Source organism: Embiotoca jacksoni, unplaced genomic scaffold (assembly GCF_022577435.1).
Source record: "Embiotoca jacksoni isolate LCO1_2020_lvr unplaced genomic scaffold, fEmbJac1.0.p SCAF_16, whole genome shotgun sequence".
Taxonomy (NCBI): Eukaryota; Metazoa; Chordata; class Actinopteri; family Embiotocidae; genus Embiotoca; species Embiotoca jacksoni.
In genome coordinates, this window is record NW_027185296.1 from 9335631 (window position 1) to 9358591 (window position 22961).

The 22961-nt window shown below is 42.8% G+C and overlaps 4 protein-coding genes across 5 annotated transcripts; 2 read left to right on the forward strand and 2 right to left on the reverse strand.

The window, feature by feature from the left end:
* The first annotated feature begins 638 nt into the window (after nt 1-638).
* nit2 (nitrilase family, member 2) lies at nt 639-7770 on the forward strand. Its single transcript, XM_069150797.1, has 10 exons — nt 639-726; nt 892-1010; nt 1725-1845; nt 2774-2862; nt 2975-3068; nt 3164-3238; nt 3339-3417; nt 4081-4179; nt 5361-5416; nt 6497-7770. Exons 1-10 carry the CDS (start codon nt 699-701, stop codon nt 6589-6591), a joined length of 855 nt encoding a protein of 284 aa, XP_069006898.1. The 5' UTR covers nt 639-698; the 3' UTR covers nt 6592-7770.
* Nucleotides 7771-7892: 122 nt separating this feature from the next.
* Nucleotides 7893-12168, reverse strand: LOC138198968 (ICOS ligand-like). The gene is made up of 5 exons (XM_069150796.1): nt 11730-12168; nt 11272-11595; nt 10910-11194; nt 10660-10830; nt 7893-8211 (listed from the first exon to the last, which is right to left on the reverse strand). Exons 1-5 carry the CDS (start codon nt 11914-11916, stop codon nt 8138-8140), a joined length of 1041 nt encoding a protein of 346 aa, XP_069006897.1. The 5' UTR covers nt 11917-12168; the 3' UTR covers nt 7893-8137.
* A 1383-nt stretch (nt 12169-13551) lies between these two features.
* gtpbp6 (GTP binding protein 6 (putative)) lies at nt 13552-19578 on the forward strand. 2 transcript variants are annotated; one of them, XM_069150800.1, is made up of 10 exons: nt 13552-14259; nt 14342-14479; nt 15881-15951; nt 16055-16185; nt 16340-16410; nt 16480-16638; nt 16748-16956; nt 17355-17503; nt 17902-18054; nt 19494-19578. In XM_069150800.1, exons 1-10 carry the CDS (start codon nt 13851-13853, stop codon nt 19519-19521), a joined length of 1518 nt encoding a protein of 505 aa, XP_069006901.1. In that variant the 5' UTR covers nt 13552-13850; the 3' UTR covers nt 19522-19578. The 2 variants fall into 2 exon arrangements, with proteins under 2 accessions (XP_069006901.1, XP_069006900.1); XM_069150799.1 differs by lacking the exon at nt 19494-19578 and adding an exon at nt 18142-18362.
* Nucleotides 18557-22548, reverse strand: LOC138198971 (phosphatidylinositol specific phospholipase C X domain containing 1). The gene is made up of 6 exons (XM_069150801.1): nt 22388-22548; nt 21398-21534; nt 19452-19580; nt 19217-19372; nt 18955-19138; nt 18557-18860 (listed from the first exon to the last, which is right to left on the reverse strand). The coding sequence occupies exons 1-6, from the start codon at nt 22467-22469 to the stop codon at nt 18592-18594; spliced, it is 957 nt and encodes a 318-aa protein (XP_069006902.1). The 5' UTR covers nt 22470-22548; the 3' UTR covers nt 18557-18591.
* Nucleotides 22549-22961: the final 413 nt, after the last annotated feature.

The window sequence follows — 22961 nt, forward strand, 5'->3', positions numbered from 1 at the left end:
TAATTAAAGTGACAAAGGTGAAGCTTTCATTGAACATTTGACTGAATCATGTATCATAAAAAAAACGTTTTATCTGCAATGTTTGAAAAACATTTCGACAGTACCTAGATATTCTTCTCACCATCTGGATGATAATCTAATCTCTTCAATGATATTAATGTGTAAAAAAAAAAAAGAAGAAGACAAAATTCATTAAAATCTTCTAAATGTCTGCAAATACAGCAAAGGTGCAGAGTCCACCCATTCAAAACTGTTTTATCCCTAACACATGTTTATTATTTGACCCTTAAAAAGACAGAATATGCTATTTTTTTGTCAAGCATGTTAATATCAAGCCAATGTTTGTTGTTGATTAAACAATGAGGAAGGTTTCATAATCTTGGACTGAAAACGGATTGGCCGAGAAATACCCACCTCTCGCGACGTCACATCACCTTAAACTTCACATTAAAGGCTCAACTTCACATAAACTCAAGCACATGTCTTCGAGATTAAACAACAATCAAATTTACATTTTCAAGCGGTCATTATTATTTCTCACAGTGTAGAATTACGTTCATGAGATATCCTGAGGTCAAAAAGCCTGTGACAAGACTTTACACTAATTATATACTCTTATTTTGAAAACCACGCAGCCACCCGGAAGTACATGCCCCCCCTCTTCTGGAGTTGAGGACTGAGCGGTCCACTCTGCGCTCATGTCCACTTTAGGAAAAGTAATGAGCAGTGAGTACAAAGCTCTTTTACTGCATGTTAACATTGTAAAGTTGTAGAGTGTAATTCTAGTTTGTAAGTGTGCTTCAGTCGTGGTTGCTGCTGCGGTGGTAGACCCGGAGCAGTGGCCGGAGACCTCCGTCTGTCTCTGGCGGTGACGGTGTGTGGTTTTGACAGAGTTCCGCCTGGCTGTGGTCCAGCTGCAGGTGACCGGCGTCAAAGCGGACAACCTGAGCAGAGCCCGGAGGCTGGTGACGGAGGCCGCGGAGCAAGGCAGCAACGTGGTGCTACTGCCGGTGAGGAGGAGGCTCACTGAGGGGAGAGCAAGGGGGGAGGCTGGAGGAGGAGGAGGAGTGGGGGTAGAGGGGGGCATATGTGTCGGAATAATGTGCATGCAGCTCTCTGTGGTGCTTCAGGGGACATGTGACGGGACCGAGCCGACGTTTGTTTAACCTTGTCAGTTTTTCTGCTCGGTGAAAACGACTGCCTCGGAAAAAAAAAAGGTTAAAGAACTCGATAAAGAAATGTTCACTGATGTTAAAATATTTTTTGTTGACCTCCTTTCTTAAATTATTTTTGTAAAAACATGTTTGCATTTTTGTAGCGTCTTAAATGACCATTTCCATTCCCGTATGTTTACCTAAACAAATGTTTTGACACCTTTTGACTGAAAACACTCCAGGACCCCGGAGCCAGCTGATCTGAATGGGAGGCAGAGAGTCATTTTGAATGTTTCTCCTTCACGCTGTGCTTTGTCTGCTAAAACAGGCTGACATGTTTGCTGTGATAAAGGTCTGTTGTTTACATCAGTTGACTACACCAACAAACACTTATGAATGGGTGGAGGGAGAGACCCAGGTCTCCGCAGAGGTGGCCAGCTGTTTTGCCCTTGTACGCCAGACTCCCTGGTTGACCTTTTGACTTAGTTGGACACGATGTCTGCCTGTAGGCCTCGATTATTAATGAAGAGACTAAAAACGGACTTGATTTCCCATCTGTCTTTAACACAGGAATGCTTCAATTCTCCATACGGGACCGGCTTCTTCTCAACGTATGCAGAGAAGATCCCCGGAGAATCCACACAGGTGCTGTCGGAGGCAGCGAAGGAGAACAAGGTGTATCTGGTGGGAGGTAGGGAAGCATTGTAAAACTGTAACTCTACTCTTTAAAGTTTACCTGTAACGATAACCTCTTATGTCCTCGTGTGTTATTTCTGTCACTTTAATATATTGACTATAGTGTCATTATAACCACACGTTACAGATGTTTCCCTGTATTTTCATTTTTCTAAATGTCAGTTATTTCTATTATGTCGTTGTCTTGACGTCACAAGTTTATTTATGACCGTAGAGTGACGCTTCCTGCTACTTTTCCCTTCTTTAACTGCAGTACAAGCCGTGTATATCGTCGTGGCGTAGTGTGAGAGCCACAGAGTTAAAAGCCAACAGGCTTTCAATAGAGTCAGTAGATAAACTCAGAATGTTATTGATTACCCCCGTGCTTTTCCTGTAATGGTATGTCACAGTGTTGTTGACAATACAAATAAACAAGCTCATTTTGTGGGTGTTATTGAAAATAATGTGACAAAGCACGTTTGGCGCAACCATAAAATGGATTATCTTCAATTACTAGAAAACACTGACTGTCACGGATGAAAACAGTTTTACAAGTATCCAATCAAAATGGTTTGTTGCTTCTACCTGACTATATTTTGTGCTCTTTGTACACCAACAAAAAAACCCTGTGAGCACTGATTGTTCGGCAGTAGATAAAGCAGACTAACTCTTGAGACAAGTTCAGTCCAAACTTTCTGCGTCATCATCAGTTTGGAGTCACATTGAAAGATGTGAATTATGACTGAAACAAGTGCAGAGGAGACCCATGTTGTCGTTGGCTCTGATCTCTCAGCTGATGAATTGGCCTTGTGCTCAAAAGGGGGCCGATTTCAGTGGCGTAAAGGATGTAAACAAACTGGGACACTAAACTAAAAAGACAAAGATCTGAACCCATTCCACTTTTTAGGGTGGAGAAACTAACGCTGCAGCTTGTTGTTGAACAGGATCCATCCCTGAGCAGGACGGGGGGAAGCTGTATAACAGCTGCACGGTGTTCGGCCCTGATGGACAGATGATTCTGAAACACAGGAAGGTACGTGTGTGTGTGTGTGTGTGAGAGTGAGAGTGTGTGTGTGTGTGTGTGTGTCACTCACAGGAGAGGAGGAGCCTCCTCATAAACTGACTCATCTCTCCACGTGTTCAAGATTCACCTGTTCGACATCGACGTTCCAGGGAAAATCCGCTTCCAGGAGTCCGAGACGCTGAGCCCGGGAGGATGTCTGTCGATGTTTGAAACACGTGAGTGTCGGTTCCCGTCTCCTCCTTTTGTCCCCCCCGCTGTGTGGACGAGCATCATCGTGATCTGATTCCGGTCTGTGATGTCTCTCCCGCAGCGTTCTGTAAAGTTGGTGTGGGGATTTGTTATGACATGAGGTTCGCAGAGCTCGCACAGCTCTACAGTAGGAAAGGTAAGAGGCTGCGATGAGTGTTCAGATCATTTCTACTGGTGGTGGTGGTGGTGGTGGTGGTGGTGTGGAGGGATGATGTGGTTGTGTTCTTGTCCGTCAGGCTGCCAGCTGCTGGTTTACCCCGGAGCCTTCAACATGACGACCGGCCCGGCCCACTGGGAGCTGCTGCAGAGGGGGAGGTCAGACTGAGACTCCCCGTCAGTCTCTCCCAAAAAGACCTATTATATTTATCAGTCAGGCAGATATCTTCTATGTGGGTTGACTCTTGTCACTCATCTGTTACGTCATCTAAAAGACAACCAGATATTCCAGACTTTGGGCTTGAATACAACCTACAACCGTGAAATATGATTAGCGTGACATGAAGGGACCCAAAATGATCTGTGCCATATAAATCTGGTAATCATGAACAGTACGACTGTTAAATTCTGTATCTAATGTAGATTTCTATGCCTGTGAAATAACTTGTGTAAAGTTTACATTCTGTCAAGAGTTAAAATTATCCAGACTGATTTTCAAAAGCTGTAGACTCAAATAAAACAAAGCAGCACATTTGTGATACCATTTTTTGAAATCTCAATGCAGTCAGTTAATAGCAAGAAAATAAAGTTTGTCAACTTTAGGATCTCATACTTTGAAGTACTTTCCAAATACAGCTGCTGCAGCACCATAGACCCTGTTCTTCATTGTGACCATATCCATGGCAATGATTGATTCATGTGCATCAATAGTACTTTTTCATTTTAACAGCTGTCTTGAAGTTCTTTCTTTGACTCTGAAAAATGATTTGTATTGTACTGCTGTGTAATTTGACGTGTATGACTTTGTTGTCTGTTCTGCAGGGCGCTGGATAACCAAGTGTACGTGGCCACAGCATCACCTGCCAGAGATGAATCGGCCTCCTACGTGGCCTGGGGTCACAGCACGGTGGTTAACCCGTGGTGAGCAAACATGAGCGGAGGAGGAGTGGGACTGTCTGTACATCCAGTAACCGAGAGGGAAAGAAAGGGAGGTCGTTTCAAACGAACAACTTGTGTCAGTAAAACCAGCAACATTCAGATCTTTTCAGGTTAAACTACTTTGTTAATGACATGCAAGTTCTGCATTCAAAATTCAGTTGAAATACAGATGTAGAATCTGCAAGATTCACCAAAACCACAAAACAGTATTTATTTTGCCTCCTTTCAGAGTTATATAGTTGTTTATTTTGTCAATATTTTGTTGCTTGGAAATAACATTTTAATGTTGTAGCAGGTTGACTTGATACTAAGTACTAACTACTTTATATATTGCTAGCTGGATTCATATTTGAATTAAAAAGTTTGGGCAAATGACATATAAGTGAAAGTAGTAAATACAAAGCCTGCAGTAAACACACATTAAAAAGGATTCTTTCTCCAAATGGTAAAACACTGCTGCTTTTTAATATCATGAACGTAAAAAAAAGAAAGATGAATTGAACAGTAATTATAGTATATACAAGAGTTAAGTGAGTACGTCGTAGCTCCTCAGACATCTCAGCTTGACGACACTTTACGTATCCAGTTGAATCTGTTTTTGTTCTTTTAGGACTTTTCATCCACTCGTCCTGCAGATCACTTCAAGTTCTCGCCTATTTTTAGACTATCTCGCACACGGCTTGTTTAAGATCTCCTCACAGATTTTCCGTGATGTGCACGTCAGGGGATCGAGCCTGCTGCTCCTAAAGCTTCAGCTCGTGTTTCTTGAAGTCGTTTTGAGGCCTGCTGTGAATCATTGTCCTGCTGTGAATGCTAGACTCTTTTCAGTCTCACACTCTCTTGTACCACTCTTCATATGTTGGACTTTTATGATGAGGTCACAGGGAAGGTTTCTGTCTGACGCCTCTGCTCAGCGTTGATGCTCCACCACTCCAGTCAGCTGAACTCTTCCTGCAGCTCCTCTGCAGTCAGTCGCTGCAACAGAAGTGCAGTTTAATCTGAAGGTTTTCATTCTCTTCCAGATGTTGTCTCGGCCTTCACAGCTCTTCTTTAATGAGCTGTGAAACAATAACAACAACAAGTTGCTTTCCACTAATGTCGCCCTACATCTTGTTCTGTCTGTGGATGTTTGAGGTGTTGAACTGTGCGACCTGTCGTTTCAGGGGAGAGGTCGTCTCCAAGGCGGGACCAGAGGAAGCTGTGATTTATGCCGACATCGGTGAGTAACAGTTATTTGTTTGTCTCTGCAGACTGTTGATCAGGAAAGTTACAAATGCAGGTCGACTTCTGTCAGACTAAACAAACACCTGATGGTCTTGACTTGCCGCACGATGTCACTCAAAACTTCTTGATGATGAAGCATTTATGCTTTTTGTTGTTGCGCACATTAAGGCTGCCACATCATCTAATTGTTCATGTCTTGTATGATACTTGAGACACCTTTGATCAGATTGTCAGAAAAATAAATGCAAGTTTTATTTTAAACTATAGTGCAGGATTTTTACATATAAATGATCGTCCGTTACATTCAAGACAGACAGTGCTGATTCGTCACCGTATAAATCGCTTTGTGTTTCACAGTAATCCGAGTTTTTAAATCTGATGTCTGGTGAGACATTCCCGCTCTGGCCGAATTAATGCACACTGGACATGAAGTATGTGCACCAGAAGCTACTGCCTGCCGAGCTGGTTAACTTCCAGTTTAGCTTCATGCTAATTTGAATAGAGATAAAATAATTCATTTGCGCGGGTCTTTTAGACTTTCCAAATGTTACGAGACCAAATGGATCAAATTCTGAGTGATTTTGTCTGGTTGGGACGCCTTTTATATAATTTATTCCCAATTATTCCGCTGTTTTCCAGCCACAGTAGGCTACTGCAGAGCTCATGGCATAATCACACGTCAACAGTGTTTTTTTTAATTACTCCATTGGCAGAAGGTGGAGAAAAAAAGTGCACTGCAGGTTTAAGATTAGTCAAACTCATTTACTCTGCTATTATTTATCACTGGAGATGGTGAGACGGGGCAGAGTAAACGCAGGTCAGCTCTGCAGTAAGTATTCAGGCCTGAGTGAGAGGTCATAGTCCGTGTAGTCCTTCATCTACAGGGGGAGTCAAATAAAATGGACACCTGTCAGTATAATGCAATACAGTGCAACAACAGACTGAAGATGACCTCGTAGAACACTTGATTGATGCATGTCACCTGTTTTGTGTTGTGTTGTCCTGCACCGGTCGAACTGTTGCTGTGTCTGTATATCTGCACTAAACCTCTCTCTACATCTATCACCTGTTTCAGACCTGCAGTATTTGGCCGACATCCGGCAGCAGATCCCGATCACAGCGCAGCGCCGCGATGACCTCTACGCAGTGACGTCTGTGCAGGAAGGATGAAGATGAGCGCTGTGACCTGCTCCTCCTCTTCTTCATCATGTGGTTCAACTGATTCAGGCTGAAATCCTCGATTGATCCTTGATTCTCATCCAGATCGTTTGGTTCTTTAAAGCAGTTTGAGGACTGATTTATTCATCTTGGATGAAGATATGTGCACTTCATTTATTTGATTGGAAAAGTGCTGATCTTGTATTTGCACTGACATGAGGTGGGTACAGTATGTCCCCCCCAGAATGCAATGGGGCAATAGATTCATAGACTAAGGTCTCATTTCTGCATTTTACTGCTGTTTTGTTCTTCGTGTTTTCATTGTTAAACAACTTTCAGCAAAGTGAGTTCTTCCGTTTATCATTGAATCGGATTCTGTGTTCAAATAATAACTTCTCATTTTCATGTCAAATTAAATTCCAGATGTTCAGGCTGCATTTCTCAGAATCTTTAGATAGGAGTGCCTTCAGCTCATTTAGTTTAATATTTGATCATATATGAATATAGGCCATTAAGATAAATACATCAACAGGTCATAATGATTTCTCAATAACCATGTTCTCATCTAAAATCAGGATTATATTAACACTTTGTCATTTTATCTATAAAAAGCAAACTATTTGTATCCAGCTGATTGTTATTAAACCTGTAATTTTAATAACAACTCCAGATTAATTTGAAAGCTGCTCCAAAGAACCAAAAATCTAAACTCATGTCAGACTTTCAGCCTTCTAGTGTGGATATCTCGGTTATTTACAGATGGGGAACGAGGCCACGGAGAGACAAAGGTACAACACAACAGATCTCTTTGCAGCGTGACATTTTATCTCCCTGTGAAGCTCCTATTAGTGGAACAGAGATACAGTTTGGACAATAACTTTCAGATAACACCTGATGTACCGCTGCTCACTTATGAACTATGATTTTTGTGTCGTGCTGAAACACCTTGTTGATCAAAAGGAGATTCAAGTATTGATGAGAAGTGAAATCCTTTTATATATACTGGTTATAGCTTAATGTGAAAATGTACCTCTTTAAATGGTTTCCAGTTGTTAATTGAACATTCTGATGAACGAATCAATAAAAAAGTCTTTCTACATCGGAGCTCTAAAATGTTTTAATAAATACAGTACATCTGTCCATACTGGAATCATTCATCTCTAGAGAATTAAAAATTATTTTGTCATTTAATTGGTCTTCGTTCATTTCACTTTTTATAAGATTTTGTTCATTGTGACTTCAGATATTTAAAATGTAAAAAACATTTTCAATTCTCAGCTGTAAAAGTTTCTGTGAAATAAAAAAGCCTCAGGTAGATGTTTGGGAATGTTTATTAAATGTTGACATACAACACCTCCCTGTGAGGAAATAAAGAGTGACCACTCAACATAAAACTGACCCAGAATGCGGCTCTCATCTACATGCCGTGTTAAAAACCCACTCACACTGAATATTGAAGTGGTGATCACAACAAATACATATTTACATATCAGTGCTCTGCTGCCTCACAGCTTAGAAATAAAAAAGTGACAGTTAATGAGGATTTATTAACTGGATGTCACACTGTTGTCTCCTTTGACTGCAGCTTCATCGCCTCTGCTTCCTCCACGTACGCACGTATTTTTTTGTGTCCTGTTGATGACAAATATAATTTCAGTGAAAGCAATGTGTTTTCAGATGTTTTTAGAGGTCACAAAAGCTCTTGAAATATTTAAGGTCTGTAAGGTTTTCTTTATAAGACCTACATGAATAGTTTTAACAGGAGTTCAGGTTTTCCAGCTACAGTAAAGTGCAGGGTTTGAGGGTGTTTTATAATGGGGGATCTCTAAATGAGATTTTCTTGATCAAGGTTATTTCAGGTTGAAACAAAACTCATTACTGTTGTTAACTAAATAATAGCATTGTTCTCATTGGCTGGTTGCGTCACCCAGAACAGATTTAACACGATTCAGACCCTTTCCTGGGATATAAAATAAAATATATAAAATATGGTCTTAAAGAAAAGTAAAATATGTATTTCAATTAGCTTCATTTAAAGCAAAGTAAATATTATTTAATTATTCAGAAAATATTGGAAATGTTATTCTTCACAAAGTTCCAGTTATTTAATGTTCAGCTGACCTGCTGTGGGGACAAGTCTTTAGGTCACACTCACTTCATTAGAAATAAATGACTGCATATTAGAAATTCAAATTATTATTATTAGTGCCAAATTTCTTAGTTTTCACAAAGTTACAGGCAAGAAAGATAAAGCACGAGATTTGTTCTTAGAATAAAACCAAAATCAATTAAAACTGCAAGCAGTGATGTACGGGCCCTCGCACTCCAGCACGCCGCTTCCTCCCCGAAGCCGTCTCCCTGGTGCAGCCCGCGAGGGACCGGGTATACCCGCTTAAAGTTGCTATTTTTGTCTCGTTTCCTGTCTCCAGCAGGGGGCGCTGGCGAGCCGTTTGGCCACGCCCACTCGCAAAACACGTATCACATGTATCGTCTCACCACACCGGATGTATGTGACACGTTTCGTGAGGTTTCAAGCATCCTTTGACCTTAAACATCAACTTCCTGTGTCACGGCGAGACATCCAACTTTGCCGCATCGTCACGGCGATGCCCATTGACAAAGTCGAACGAATGTCTCAATATATCATCAACTACATGTTCAGGTTATTGTGACCCGACTTTACGTTCATGGGATCAACCAGCTCGACGTAGAATGTGAAAGTATGAAAAGTGTCATTTCCGGTGGCCACCAGGGGGCGCTATGACTATGAGCAAATATTACCCCACAGGGGTCTTCGGGGCGGGGCTGTTATCATACCTGTGATGTTTGGAGAAGGTCGGTCCATGTACATAAGATTTAAAGAAACTCGTAGTTTCATGGCGAGACCTCAAAATGGCCACCACGCTACGGGCACACATATCGATGGAAACTAATTATTTATACAACTTTTAATCCCAAACATGTTTTCTATCCATAGAAACTAAATTCAAGTCGGGGCGACAAAATCCCCCGGAGGAGTTCGACAAAGTACAACGTGTCAGAATCGCCCAAAATGGCGACTAAATTCAAAATGGTGGACTTCCTGTCGAGTTGAAGTAACGGTCCAATGTAACTTTTTTGCTCGTCTAGGTGTGACACACGTGTCCACCGGATTTGGTGAATTTAGGTAAATGTGGCCACCGGGGCATCTCTGTAGGGGGCGCTCTAGAGGCGTTTGGCCACGCCCACTCGCGACTCCACTAGAATATGAAATGTTTCGCCGGGAGACAAATGTGTCTCCACTTTCATGAGTTTTTAAAGATGATAAAGACTCCAAAAAGGTAAATCACTTTACGTAAGGAGAAGAACGACCAAGAACATTTTTACGAAATACAATAGGGCCCTAAAAATATCTAAATCAACAGTTCAATGTGCTTTGTTTAAACAGCTTCTTACTGACGATGACATGAAACTGAAATATACACGAGGGAGAAACAAATTGTGATTTCAATAAAACTTGAACTTTAAGGACACACGGGAAATGTTCTAAATCTAACATGAGAAAGTTTGGTGTTTATGTCTGTGATATTTGAGCTTCCACTGCGAGCTCTCCTCTAATAATCCTGTAAAATAGAAGAACTTTACTTTCTCCAAACTTCCCAGAACAACTGATGAATCCTTGGATTGGAAACAAAATCTGCACTAATCGCTCCCAGTATATTTAATTTAACAGCGATGGGTTGGAAAAGCAAAACGAGCAGTATATTGTATGTAGTATGTAGTATGAGTCATAAAGAACTATTAATTTACTCAGCAGATCATCATGTCAGGATGGATTACAAGGAAAGAAAGAAGCAACTGAGAAAACCTAAATCAGTAGCCTTGAAAACCTGCAGGCAGGTGTACTGAGGTGACCAGGTGCTGCTTGAAAAGCAGACGGTCACCTGATACTTGATTGAGGATATTCTGTTTACTGGATTTTATATGAAATAAATTGACAAATACAAACTATTTATGACAGGATTTTTTTTTTTTACGGTTTCCTCCCTGTACTGTCTGATGTCAGTCACGTCATCCCTCCGTGGTGTGTGACGTGCCTACCTCTCTTTGACTGTTGGTATTCCTTCTTCTTCCTCTTACTTATCCGGTCCAGGTGGATCTGATACACCACCCCGGCTATCACCATGAGCCCAACCACCACACAGAGAGCCGTGCTGAAGATCCACATGGCCTCTGACGCCCGGCCTATCACCGGGCCGCTCTGCACTCCATCTGAGCACCAACGAGAAACACAGATTAGTGACCCGCCGGTGTGTTTGAGGCCCGACTTGAGCACCGATGAACGACTCACAGCTTGTGGATGTCAGGTTTTGGTTCATGGGCATGTTCTCGATGACGCACGACACGCTGGAGTCTTTGGAAATGTTGAGCGTCAGGTGGCTGGTGATGTTGTAGAGGTGGGAGTCGGGGAGGGAGGCTGCCAGGGTCCTCACCGAGCCCTCGGGGGGCTCCTCGGTGTTGTTGATGAGCCAGTAAACTGCGGGTCGAGGATACCCGCCGCTGGAGTGACAGAGGAAGGCCGTCTCATCGCCCTGCGCTACTTCCTCCCGCTGCAGCAGCGGGGGGCTGAAACTGGCTGCAAACAAGCATCAAAGACAGCAGTTAGTCCCTTTAAACACTCTCCTGATGACCTCCTATGTGTGTGGAACTGACCTGCTATCCTGAGGCACATGTCGCACAGCAGGGTGCTGTGGTTCTCCCTTGAAATGATGAAGAGACTGAAATACATTTTCTCCTCCGTGGGATCGACTGCCGGCAGCTCCAAAGACAAGTTTCCAGTCAGAGCGGCGTCAGTGGACACTGTGGCGTTCTTAACGCTCCACGTCTTCACATCTCCGTCCTCATCCCACACCGACCTGAGCACCACTTCATCCTCCCTCCTCCACTCAATGGAAAAGTTCACAAAGGTCAGCAGGTCACGGGAGAAGCAGGGCAGGGACACCGGCAGTCCGACTATCCCGACAACACAGCCGTCCTCTGAGGAGAAACACACACATGTAAGTCATGGGGAAGTTTTAATGTGACTTATCTGTGTGTGTGTGTGTGTGTGTGTGTGTGTGTGTGTGTGTGTGTGTGTGTGATCTTCTCGAGCAGTCAGACAGTCATCTCACCCAAACAGTTGCAGGCACACAGGAAGCTGAGCAGCAGTCCCGCGCGCCACAGCGCCACCGGTACCTCCCGCTGAGGGCTCGTTAGCGCGCAGAACACCGAGGAACGACTCAAAGACATTTTACTCCTAAACTTAGAGAACCAAGACACGTCCATTACTCCGTCGGTTATGAGCCCGGCTGACTTCATTTCCTCCTCTGCTCGTCCGACTCAGACCTTCCGTCACTCTGAAGGATTTCATTACCAGTCATGCTGCGGCTTGTTCTGCCGTACCTGCATTCTGTCTGTCGATCCCGGATCTTCTGATTTAAATGAGATTAAAAAAAAAAAATACCGCCGTGATTTTAAAACAGTAATATATATACCGTGAGTAAACTTTAAAACCCGAGACTTGTCCGTGTCTGAGCAGAGAGCCGGTTCAGAGTCCAGAGATCGGTCCGACCTGTTTGACTTCTTGCACACACCCACAAACACTAAAGAGAGATGGCACCGCAGCCAACATACAGCACATGTGTAGGGTAGGGCACACCTACTTTAAATATCGTCAACATACACGTTCCCAGTTCCCCCAAAGAATACCAAAAAAAAATGAATTTGATTGTGTCATTAAGTCTTTTACCAGATGTTTAATATTGAGTATTAATTGTGGCACTTTTGGTATCATATAGATGAGCTGCTGATTTTCGTGTAGCAGATGTGTTTGAAATGGAAAAAAAACAACAACTTTTCAGTAGGCTAGTGAACATGGTGTTTTTAAAGCAGGACACAAATATTGGACAAATATTTACCTGGCAAAAATAGTTACAGAAATGCATAAATATAATCATATCATTTTAAGTATTTCCAAAACAATTGGCCATCTTTCTAAAACACTTAGTAGGCTATTAATGGTAGCCTAAAATTAATGGTTAAAAAAAAGTTCACACTTATAAGACATGTATACTCTACTTTCTTTAATTAAATAATGAATACTTTTTTTCAGTTGTATGATCATAAACTATCGTTATTTTCTCAGAAAGTTGTTTGAACCTTTTAAAATGACGTTAAAATATCTGTCGGGTTCTGATTCATTCTACCTTTGACTTTTTAACAGTGCGATATTCAGATCTATTTCTGCACTCTGATTGGACACCAGTTCATGAGAGAACTTTATTATATCCGTGCATAGTGAAGCTGGAATAACATTTAAATGAACAGTAACTTCCAAAATAATCTGAAATATAATTACACAAAAGTATGACAATATGTTTCCTATGAAGGTGGCTGAGCAACAGTAAGAATGGCGCAACTACAATAAAGATATCAACAAATCAAAAATGTATTCTGAAAATGACATTAAACCCCAAATGTTCAGTAAGCTGGTTATCCACCAGGGGCCGGAGCAAACCGTCAGACCGTTCAATCTTTTCTAAACTTGTATTTTTGTATTATAAATGTGTTTTATAAGAAATCCAAATCTTCTTGTACTAATTGTTTTCGTGTATGATTCAAATTTTCCAAAATTAAAACGTTAAAAACTGTGAACTGTTTATGAAAGGAAATGACGTAAACAGTCATATTGTCTCATCTGTTTTAGCCCTGATCTTTGCTTTCCAGGAAGTGTCTTCCTCTCAATGTGGTTTTAACAATACTACCTCGCGAGTTATTACGTGGCAAAGACGAATCCCGATCAGTGCTAAATTTGATTTATGTACCATACAAGCAAGTGTAGCTCGAAACGTTTGGTTGGAGATAGAAATAGTCGACAGCATGGGAGGAAGTACTGCCTGCAAGTCAAACTTCAGGGAGAAGGACTGGAGTCGGGCAAACTAAAAACACTGCAGCGCGTTGACAGTGGCACATGTACTATGCTGTGTTTTTCAGACTATATAGCCACTATGAAACTTTTGTTATATTTACTGAGTGAAGTAATAATTTCGACAGTTTAACAGCCATATTTCCGTGTGAGCTCTCCTGGTTGGTTTGTGACCTTTCTGGAGGTAAGAAGAAGCAGAGGACGTAAACAGTGCTCGTGGGTGAGCTGCAGCGGCTCACTGTCACTTGCGGCATGAATACTGTCCTGTGACTTTGTGAGATCTAACTCCAGACCTGATGGCACTATGAAGAGAGCTTCCTGAGGCAACATGACCACCCTGAGGAGGCTCCATTCATGGTTCCCGCTGCTGCAGCGACCCTGCGCGAGGAGCCGTCAGGGTGCAGCCCCGTCCTCCTGCAGACGGATCCACACCTCCCAGCATGCAGCTGCAGTCAACACTTCCCGACCACCCTGGCAGAGAGCAGCACCCACCCTCCAGTCCAGGGCGTTTGGACTGTCTGCGTGCAGCTTCAAGAGCACAGACGACCTCAGCAGCAGCAGCAGCGGATTCACAGAGGAGGAGGAGGAGGGTGATGATGAAGATTTCCTGGAGGACAGTGAGGTGGAGGAGCTGTTTCAGCAGCAGATCCCTGAAGGCATCGGAGAGGGACAGCACAGGGTGTTCATTGTCCACCCTGATGTGAAGTGGGGAAGCAGGAAGCAGCATCTGACCACTGGTAACAACACAAGCACACATAAATCAGACTGCTGATCACTCCTAAGGTCATCATTTCACATTTTCAACTGTCACATTTGCAGCTGAGCTCATGATGGCCGAGGCTGTGGGGCTTGTGAACACTTTGGACAACTGGAGAGTGGTGGACAAGATCATCCTGTCCACCAAGACACCAGAGAAGAAGAGGATATTTGGAAAAGGCAACTTCCAGTCTCTCACAGGTACGATCCGCTCCCAGCATCCACCTGGGAATCTGTGCATCGAGCCAACATGCATGCACACTCAGCAAAAATAAAACAAAAAAACCTCAACGGTTTTGGTTTTACTCACATTTTCCATGAATGGAAGTAAAACTAAATCTAAAACTTCTTTTATACACATGAAAGTTGTATTCGTTTAATGTTGTACACAAATTTTGTTAAAATTCGTGTTAGTGAGCACTTCACCTTTGCCAAGATAATCCATCCACCTGACACATCGAGATACTGATTAAACTGCATGATTATTGCATAAAAGGCATCTCTAAAATATGTAGTTCATCACACGACACAAAGCCACAGATGTCACAGGTTTTGGGAGAGCGTGCAGTCGTCATGCTGACTGCAGGAATATCCACCACAGCTGTTGTTCATAAACTGAACGTTCATTTCTCTGCATAAGACTTTGGCAGTGCATCCAACCCGCCTCAACATGGTTACACACCACATGCAGCCACTTCAGCCCAGGAACACCACATCCGCTGCTGAGTTGGCAAAAGCTCTCGATGGCGTCTGGCACTTTGAGAAGTGTTTCTCTTCACAGATGACTCTGGGGTTACACTGCAGTGGGCAGATGGTAGGCAGCGTGCATGCAGCTGTGTGGGAGAGTGGTTTCCTAAGGCCCGTTGTCGTGCCATTCATCCGTCACCATCGCAGCATGATAATGCTGATGAGGCCTGATTTTGCAAGGATTTATACAGAACTCCAGAGAAGCTGAAAACATCCCAGTTCCCAGCTTGGAGACTCACCAGACATGTCACCCATTGAAAATGTTTGCGATGCTCTGGATCGGCGTGTACTGCAGCATCTTCCAATTCTTGCTAATATCCAGCAACGTGGCACAACCATTGAAGAGGAGAGGACCAGCACACAATAACCAACCTGATCAACTCCATGTCAAGGAGCACTGCATGAGGCAAATACTGACTGTCCCTACACTCCTCCACAAACACACGTTTTAAGCTTTATTTATTAAATATCTATTTTTCAAGGGAGTCCGGGCCGAGACAGACAGCAGCACAAGATGCACATCAGTACCCATATGTGGAAATTCATTCAAACTAAAATTACACATTTCAAAGGCCTTTTATTGAGACGAGTTCAAGGTGCATCAGTCATGCATTTATTTAGCATCTGGATGTGCCACATCTGTCAGGTGGATTGATTATCTTGGCAAAGATGATGTGCTCACTAACATGGATTCTAACTTGTCAACAACATTTAGGAGAAATAAGCTTTTTGTGTCCATAAAAAAAGTCTCAGATCTTTTACTTCAACTCCTGAAGTGAAGACTTAAGTGTTGCGTTTCTATATTTTTTGAATGTATTAATAGTAATCATCTGTGCTTTTTTTTTTTCCCTTCAGAGAGAATCAGACAAACAGCAGGAATCACTGCTGTGTTTGTGAATGTTGAGCGTCTGTCTCCTTTGTCTGAGGTGAGCTCGTCTGAAAACAGATCTCTGGCTGTGGTGTATGTAAGGCTTCATGCACTGATGGTTCCTTTTTTTTTTTTTTTTTTTTTTTTTTAAATGTATTTAGAGGGAGTTTGAAGAAACCTGGGGGGTGAAAGTCTTCGACAGATACTCGGTAGTCCTCCACATTTTCCGCTGCAACGCCAGAACCAAAGAGGCCAAGTTACAGATCTCGCTGGCAGAGATTCCTCTGTTAAGGTGACTGCCTGAAACTTCCCATCATTCAAATACTTTTTCATTTTGTGACTTTGTTTTTGTTACACTGCCAGCTAACAGAGGTCGTAAAAAGTCTTCATCTGATGTCATGACGCCTTATTGTTTGTATTTAACCACACTTGAAATGTCATCTCAGATCTCGTCTGAAAAATGAAATGTCAAACTTGGACCAGCAGGGCGGAGGAGCGAGGTACATCGGCGGCTCAGGTAATCAAACACGCGTGCTTGACCTACCCTGCTGGAGACAAGATCCATAACTCTGATTGGTCCCTGCAGGTGAGACACTGTACGAGGTGCAGCAGAGGCTGCTGAAGGAGCGAGAGATGAAGATTCGCTCAGCGCTGGAAAAACTTCGGAGAAAGAGGAACCTTCTGCGATCTCAGCGTAAACACAGGGAGTTCCCCGTCATCTCCGTGTTGGGATACACCAACTGTGGTGAGAGACTGGGTCCAGTGTGCAGAGTTTTGATCTCGCAGTGTTGAAGTCTTTAACTTTATGAAATTTACGATGCTGTTTTTGTTGTTTTTTGCCTCCGTCTGTCCAGGGAAAACGACTCTGATCAAAGCTCTGACCGGCGACGTCAGCCTCCAGCCCAGGAACCAGCTTTTCGCGACCCTGGACGTCACCGTGCACGCGGGCCAGCTGCCCAGCCGCATGACCGTTCTGTACGTGGACACCATCGGCTTTCTGTCCCAGCTGCCCCACCGGCTCATCGACTCCTTCTCCGCCACCCTGGAAGATATTAAGCACTCTGTATGTCGCCAAGTCAGGTTTTTATCACACATTTTCCTCAGAGGGATTTTACAGTCTGTATAAAACTATCTTCGTCCTTAAAGCTTCAAACTGGATGAAACAAACTTTAACAGGTAAAAACATCAGGATTCTCCAGAAGAGCAACAGAAGAGGAATCCGTCTCCCAGGGCAACAGACATACAATAGATGTAATGTGTACAGAATAGAGTAATTTACAATATGGACCCTTATAATTATATATGTATATATATATATATATATATAAAAAGAACAGATCTCATATGTTGCAGAAGTGCAGATATGTTCCAGCTGATCTTATCTACTGATGAAAAAATATTTTTTAGGTATGTCTGGGAGTAGATTTGCTGACTCGGTGCTCATCTTTGTCGTCCTTCCAGGATCTGTTGGTTCACGTCAGAGACATCAGTCATCCAGAGACGGTAAATCAGAAGGTGAACGTGCTGAACGTCCTGAAGAACCTGCAGATCCCCGACAGGCTGATGAGCTCCATGATCGAGGTCCACAACAAAACTGACCTCATCGACAAGTAAGAGAAAACCTCTCGCTGACCTCTCGTTGTGAAAAATAACACCAAGTGTATTCCTTGGTGAAAAAAAAGAACGTGTGTGCTTTTCATGCTGCACTTAACTTTTTTAGACTTAGAAATCTTTCCCACTGGCACACTCCTGCCACAATATACAGTGGGCCAACCCCAACTGCTGCCCAGCCTGATTGGTCCTGCTCCACAGCAGGGGTAACCCATAAAAATCGACTGAACACGGGGCCACTGTAAAGTCGCTACTTGCTGTTAAGAAGTTTCCTTGTGACTTTATTCTTGAGTGTAAATTGTCGTTTCACACATTAAACCCAGAATGTGTGTGTGTGTGTGTGTGTGTGTGTGTGTGTGTGTGTGTGTGTGTGTGTGTATGTGTGTGTGTGTGTCAGTTATGAGTCTGCAGATCCTGGTGCTCTCCCCATATCTGCCCTGCAGGAGCGAGGCCTCGACGAGCTGCAGACGGCTCTGGAAGAGGAGGTCGTGAAGTCGACAGGGAAACGGATTTTAGATCTCAAAGTTAATCTGAGCACTCCTCAGCTGAGGTGAGATCTGTTCCCTGTCTACATGTTATTATTGTTCTTATATATAATAAAAGAGCAGACAGAGTAAACGCGTAACCTCCTCCACAGTTGGCTGTATAAAGAAGCCACCGTTCAAGACGTGCAGGTGAATGCAGATGAAGGCTCTGCTGTCGTCAAGGTCATCATCAGCGCCGCCGCTCATGGGCGCTACATGAAACTTTTCGAAGGCAGATAACAGAGGAGGGAGGGAAGGGATCCATCCTGCTGCACGACGACAGAAGCGGATAATGATCAGAGACTGTGACACAGACAGCTTAAGAACAGACTGTTTACTGTAAAATATCTGAAAGTACAAAGTCGTAAAAGAATAAGACATTTTCTTGTAAACATACACTGATTGCACATAAGAGAGGTAAAGACAAAGCATACAGAATGATTTGAAGTAAAAACAAACACCTTAATTGAATGCAAGAAAATCAGAAAATGCTGATTTGTATCAAATGAAAGAAGCTGATGAGGTACGATGTGGTTGTTTTGAGAATCACTTTACGTGTAAAATCACGGATAATAATTGTTCATCTGGCTGGGATTCTTCCGCCGCAGTTTTCGGTTCAGTGCGATCACCAGAGAGCAGAGTGGGAGGGGCCCCACGAAGTCTCCCGCAATGATGTTGAGGCTCCAGGGGTCCGATCCAGGCATCTGCTCCTCCAGCCATTTTCTCAGACTCTCCCAGTTGCCGTAGGTCAGCGTCCGCAGGGATTCTTTCGGGTTCTTGGTGATGTAACTTTTATCAGCTGTCAGGTTCAGACCGGAGACGAAGAAACTCTCTGAGGACGAATAAACCAGACTGTTAACTTAAAAATACACTTGATATGCTTTCATGTTTCAAACCTAATCCCTGCACTCCCTGGTCGAACTCACCTGGACGTCCCATGGCTTTGTTCCAGTCCAAGTAGCTGATCACTCCTTCTGCTGTGCGCTTGTTGGCCCACCAGTACGGGATGGCGGGCCACAGCTCCTTGTGTCTCGCTGCAATCTGGGAGTCGTAGGACAGGATGACCTGGTAACCGGATGCCCACAGACTCCGCAAGGTCAGGACTGATTCCTGTGGAGGGATGGTTAGATGCCATCAGGCTGCTGTGTTGTTTTTAATACCGCGCATCACCTGCGAAAGAAAACTAACCATGCGGGGACACAGTTTGATCCCGAACAGCTTCTTCACGGAGAAAATGAACGATTCGTGACATCTGTCGTCCAGTCCCTCAAAGTGGCTGCAGGCGAGGATGACAACCTCCTTTGGGTGAGACTTCAGCCAGGTGGCAATAGACTCCAGGGTCTCCTGTAAAGGAGGAATATTTAATATGAGCACACTATGAAAGCCAAAACTGAGTTATTTAATAAAAGTAAATTAAACTCACCAACACTGTTATATGTGTGTATATGACGTGTGTGAAGTACAGGTTCCTGGATGAGTCGTTGGGTTTGTGAGCAACGCGCAGATCAAAGAAGCGAATCCCCATCGAAAGCTGCTCCTCGACACTTTTGTCCTGAAGGAAGAGACAACAACTGTCAGTATGTTATATGACAATTAAATACATAATGTTCCCTCTCGGAGATTATTTATTTATTTATATAGCGCCAAATCACATACAGTCAGATACATTTGTTGGTACTGTTAACAACTCATAGAAATATGCGTCATTTATGTTTTGGGACCTCTTTGCCGCGTCTGACACAGGGTGCCTCGAGACCACCATTACATCTTAATACTATCAAGGCATCCTGCAGCGAAATGTGCTGCCTTGTGTTAACAAGCTCTGTCTCAGTCACAGGTTCAGGTCATGGTTCTCCAACAGGACAATGACTGAAGTCCCCCCAGGGTGGCTACAACATTGGACTATTTTGAAGTGGTTGTCTATGAGTTCTGGTCTGAATCCTGTTAAACATCTATGGAAAGAGCAGAAACATGCAGGCTGGAGAAGGCACTCTTCAAACCTGAGACAGCTGGAGAAGTTTAAAAGAGTAAACGAAACTACCTGCTGCCGGCTGCAGAACGCTCACAGAGAGCAACAGCACTAATTTGTTTGCAGTGATTGCCACTAAAAGATGTGCAACAAAATATTAGGTTAAGGGTCCCATCAATTTTGTCATTTTCATTTGTTTTATTATCTAAAATATTCTGCTGCATCAAAAAGCAAAAGCATGATTTTTATTTTATATTGAACAAACAATTATGGAGGCCATCCACTTTTGTCAATTTCAAATAAATTCTGAGAAAATTTTGTTTTTCTTTTATTCCTGGAATGAAACAAACAAATTAATACACAATTGTAAATCGTCTCAAGGGCACTTTACATAGTAAAGTCCTTACAACATTATAGAGAGGAGCCCAACAACTGAACAGTTCCCACATGAACAACAGCTGGAAGGAAAAAACCCCTCTTAACAGGAAGAAACCTCCGACAGAACCAGGCTCAGAAGTTCTGCCTCGACCGGTTGGGGTGAGAGGAGAGTGGAGAGAGAAAAGGACAGCATAGACAGACAGTACAATCAATACCGTACAACACACAAAATACAATACAATGAACATGGGTTGGGTTCATGGGGCCAGTAAAACAATTTTAGAGAATAGAATTATAGATAAGTACAATAATAATCAATTGTTATAGTAACTACTCGCGTGAAAGCTGTCACTCATAATGAGGAACCTAAAATAAACCATCCCCGACATGGCAGTTCCTCTAATCTCTACGGAGTGGTTTTGTGCGTTTCTTCTCATTGTTTTGGATTTACGGTTCAAAAACTCCGACCTGTTTCAGTTCACTTCAACTTCACTCGTCAACAGCCGGCAGCTGTTTCCAGTCAATACAAGATCTGAGATGAACAAACACAAGACGTGTCTCTTCAAACTTTGGACCATCTCACAGGTCAAACTGCTCGACAATCAGGTGATGTCAATTTATATTTACAGTGTAAAATCACAATGGAACATAGTCCCAATTACAGGGGATAAAATAATAGACACACATTAAAATATTAATGTTAAGGAAATGTTGAAATAGCAAACAATAGTGGCACACAAATGCTTGGACAGCTAAAGTGAGAATAACTAAGGGATGGTTCAGGGTTATGTGAGTTAGCCCTGATTATACTTTTTTTTAAATACATTTTTTAGCCTAAAATTAAAAGTAGAGAAAGTGTTTGAACCCAAACTGGGAGCTGGTTTCATAGGAGAGGGGCCTGGAAGCTGAAGGCTCTGCAAAACTCTAGAAACCACCAGTAAGCTGCACTCTGACCACTTTGACATAATGATCAGCACAAGCTGTCCGGTTGTTCCTGTACTTTACACTATAACACCACCTACCTGTGTGGTAGCCCATCTAAAAATGGCAGGCCTTGTGAAGCAGCAGCAAAGTCCATCCAGGAGGCGGAAAAAGTCTGATTCAGATCTGACCAGGGGCGAGTTAATGTCCAGACAGTAACTCATGGCATCGTGGCTCCCTGGATGAACAGACACATTAAACCTTCAGAGGATAACAAACTGCTTACTAAACACTTGTGCACTCTTTCTTTACTTCAGGTTCTACGACTGTCATTTTTAATAACATTGGATTGTTTTCATCACTGGAGTGGTCGCTGTGTGATGGTGATTGTTTTGTCCTGAGACCTCCTGAATAAATGAAGCATGTGATGTTAGGAGTACTGAAATCCTTTTTTAAGCAACAATACCACAGTGTAAAAATACTTCATTACATGTAAAAGACCTGCATTTGAAAACCTCCTCCAGTAAAAGTAAAGAAGTATACTTAAAGTATCAAAAGTAAAAGTAAAAGCCTTTTTAGATAAAAGGTGATTTAAATAAAATCTTTCACAGGAGATAATATTTTGTAAGTCCCGGTAATTTTTTCAGAAGATGTCCTTTTAGTTTTGAGTCAGATGAGTTACAACTTAATCCTTCTTGCTATATAAATCCCATCATCGCTTCAAACACCTTATGCACGGAGGGCCTTTAATTTATGAGTCATCATATTATATATGCTGATAATACAGTATGTTTTGTTTGTATCAATCAAAATCAAAGTAGCAGCTGTACAGTAGCTTCAAGTATTATTCATAAGTACAGTGGTCTACTTGAGTAAATATAGCCTACTTCGTTACTTTACACCACAAAACGAAGCCCACATTTTAAAGGTTGACACCAGTGATGTTTTTGTTGTTAAGTTACATGAACATTAGGTGATTACCAATTGAAAAAAACATAATCCGTTTTAAATCAGTGAATCAGTTAATATTTCTAGTTTTAATGAGCATAAATGACAGTACAAACAGTGTTTAAGTGAAGTATTGGATGTACCAGGGATGGCCAGGCTCGTCAGAGAAACGTCCCACAGCTCCTCGGGTAAAGCTGACATCCAGTCCCGGCAGCTGTGATCCATGTCGCCCCGGCGGACCCGCAGGAGACTCACCGAAACCACGTCTGAACTGTAGACGTGACAAGCCTGTTGAAGCCTGTCATCATATGATGGATGTTTTTCCCCTCCTTCATCAGATTCCTTTAAATGACCGACCACAGTGCAGGGGTAGCAGCGGGGGGGCGGGAGAGGGGAAGAGGGGGTGGAGCCTTATAGTTTCCTGGTTTCTTCTGTGTTGACTGACGGATACACAGCTGGCTCACGTGTAGCCGCTGGGACGGGGTACTTTAGGAGAATTAAACTCCCTGCATATCTGTGTGTTATGCGTATTTAAACACATATTATTTACACTAGTTTAGCACACGAACACCTTTACCTCGGTGTCATCGCAATGACGTAGCAGCACGGAGGCGGAGCTTGTAACCCTAAAACTATTTTTAACTTCCTGTTGTTTTGTGGCTGAATAATGTCTGTACTCAACAAACTGTTGAAAATGTTTCTGTATGAGGTTTACTG

Excerpts from the sequence above, each read along its gene's own strand:
- nit2 (XM_069150797.1), top strand. The coding sequence starts at position 699 with ATGTCCACTTTAGGAAAAGTAATGAGCA. Across the intron at positions 3,069-3,163 it reads TCTGTCGATGTTTGAAACAC|CGTTCTGTAAAGTTGGTGTG; the intron begins GTGAGTGTCGGT and ends TCTCTCCCGCAG. Across the intron at positions 3,239-3,338 it reads ACAGCTCTACAGTAGGAAAG|GCTGCCAGCTGCTGGTTTAC; the intron begins GTAAGAGGCTGC and ends CTTGTCCGTCAG.
- LOC138198968 (XM_069150796.1), bottom strand. The coding sequence starts at position 11,916 with ATGAAGTCAGCCGGGCTCATAACCGACGGAGTAATGGACGTGTCTTGG. Across the intron at positions 11,195-11,271 it reads CATGTGCCTCAGGATAGCAG|CCAGTTTCAGCCCCCCGCTG; the intron begins GTCAGTTCCACA and ends GCTTGTTTGCAG. Across the intron at positions 8,212-10,659 it reads ATACCAACAGTCAAAGAGAG|GACACAAAAAAATACGTGCG; the intron begins GTAGGCACGTCA and ends TGTCATCAACAG.
- gtpbp6 (XM_069150799.1), top strand. The coding sequence starts at position 13,851 with ATGACCACCCTGAGGAGGCTCCATTCATGGTTCCCGCTGCTGCAGCGA. Across the intron at positions 16,957-17,354 it reads TGGAAGATATTAAGCACTCT|GATCTGTTGGTTCACGTCAG; the intron begins GTATGTCGCCAA and ends TCGTCCTTCCAG. Across the intron at positions 18,055-18,141 it reads CTGAGCACTCCTCAGCTGAG|TTGGCTGTATAAAGAAGCCA; the intron begins GTGAGATCTGTT and ends CCTCCTCCACAG.
- LOC138198971 (XM_069150801.1), bottom strand. The coding sequence starts at position 22,469 with ATGGATCACAGCTGCCGGGACTGGATGTCAGCTTTACCCGAGGAGCTG. Across the intron at positions 19,373-19,451 it reads ACACACATATAACAGTGTTG|GAGACCCTGGAGTCTATTGC; the intron begins GTGAGTTTAATT and ends CCTCCTTTACAG. Across the intron at positions 19,139-19,216 it reads TCAAACTGTGTCCCCGCATG|GAATCAGTCCTGACCTTGCG; the intron begins GTTAGTTTTCTT and ends ATCCCTCCACAG.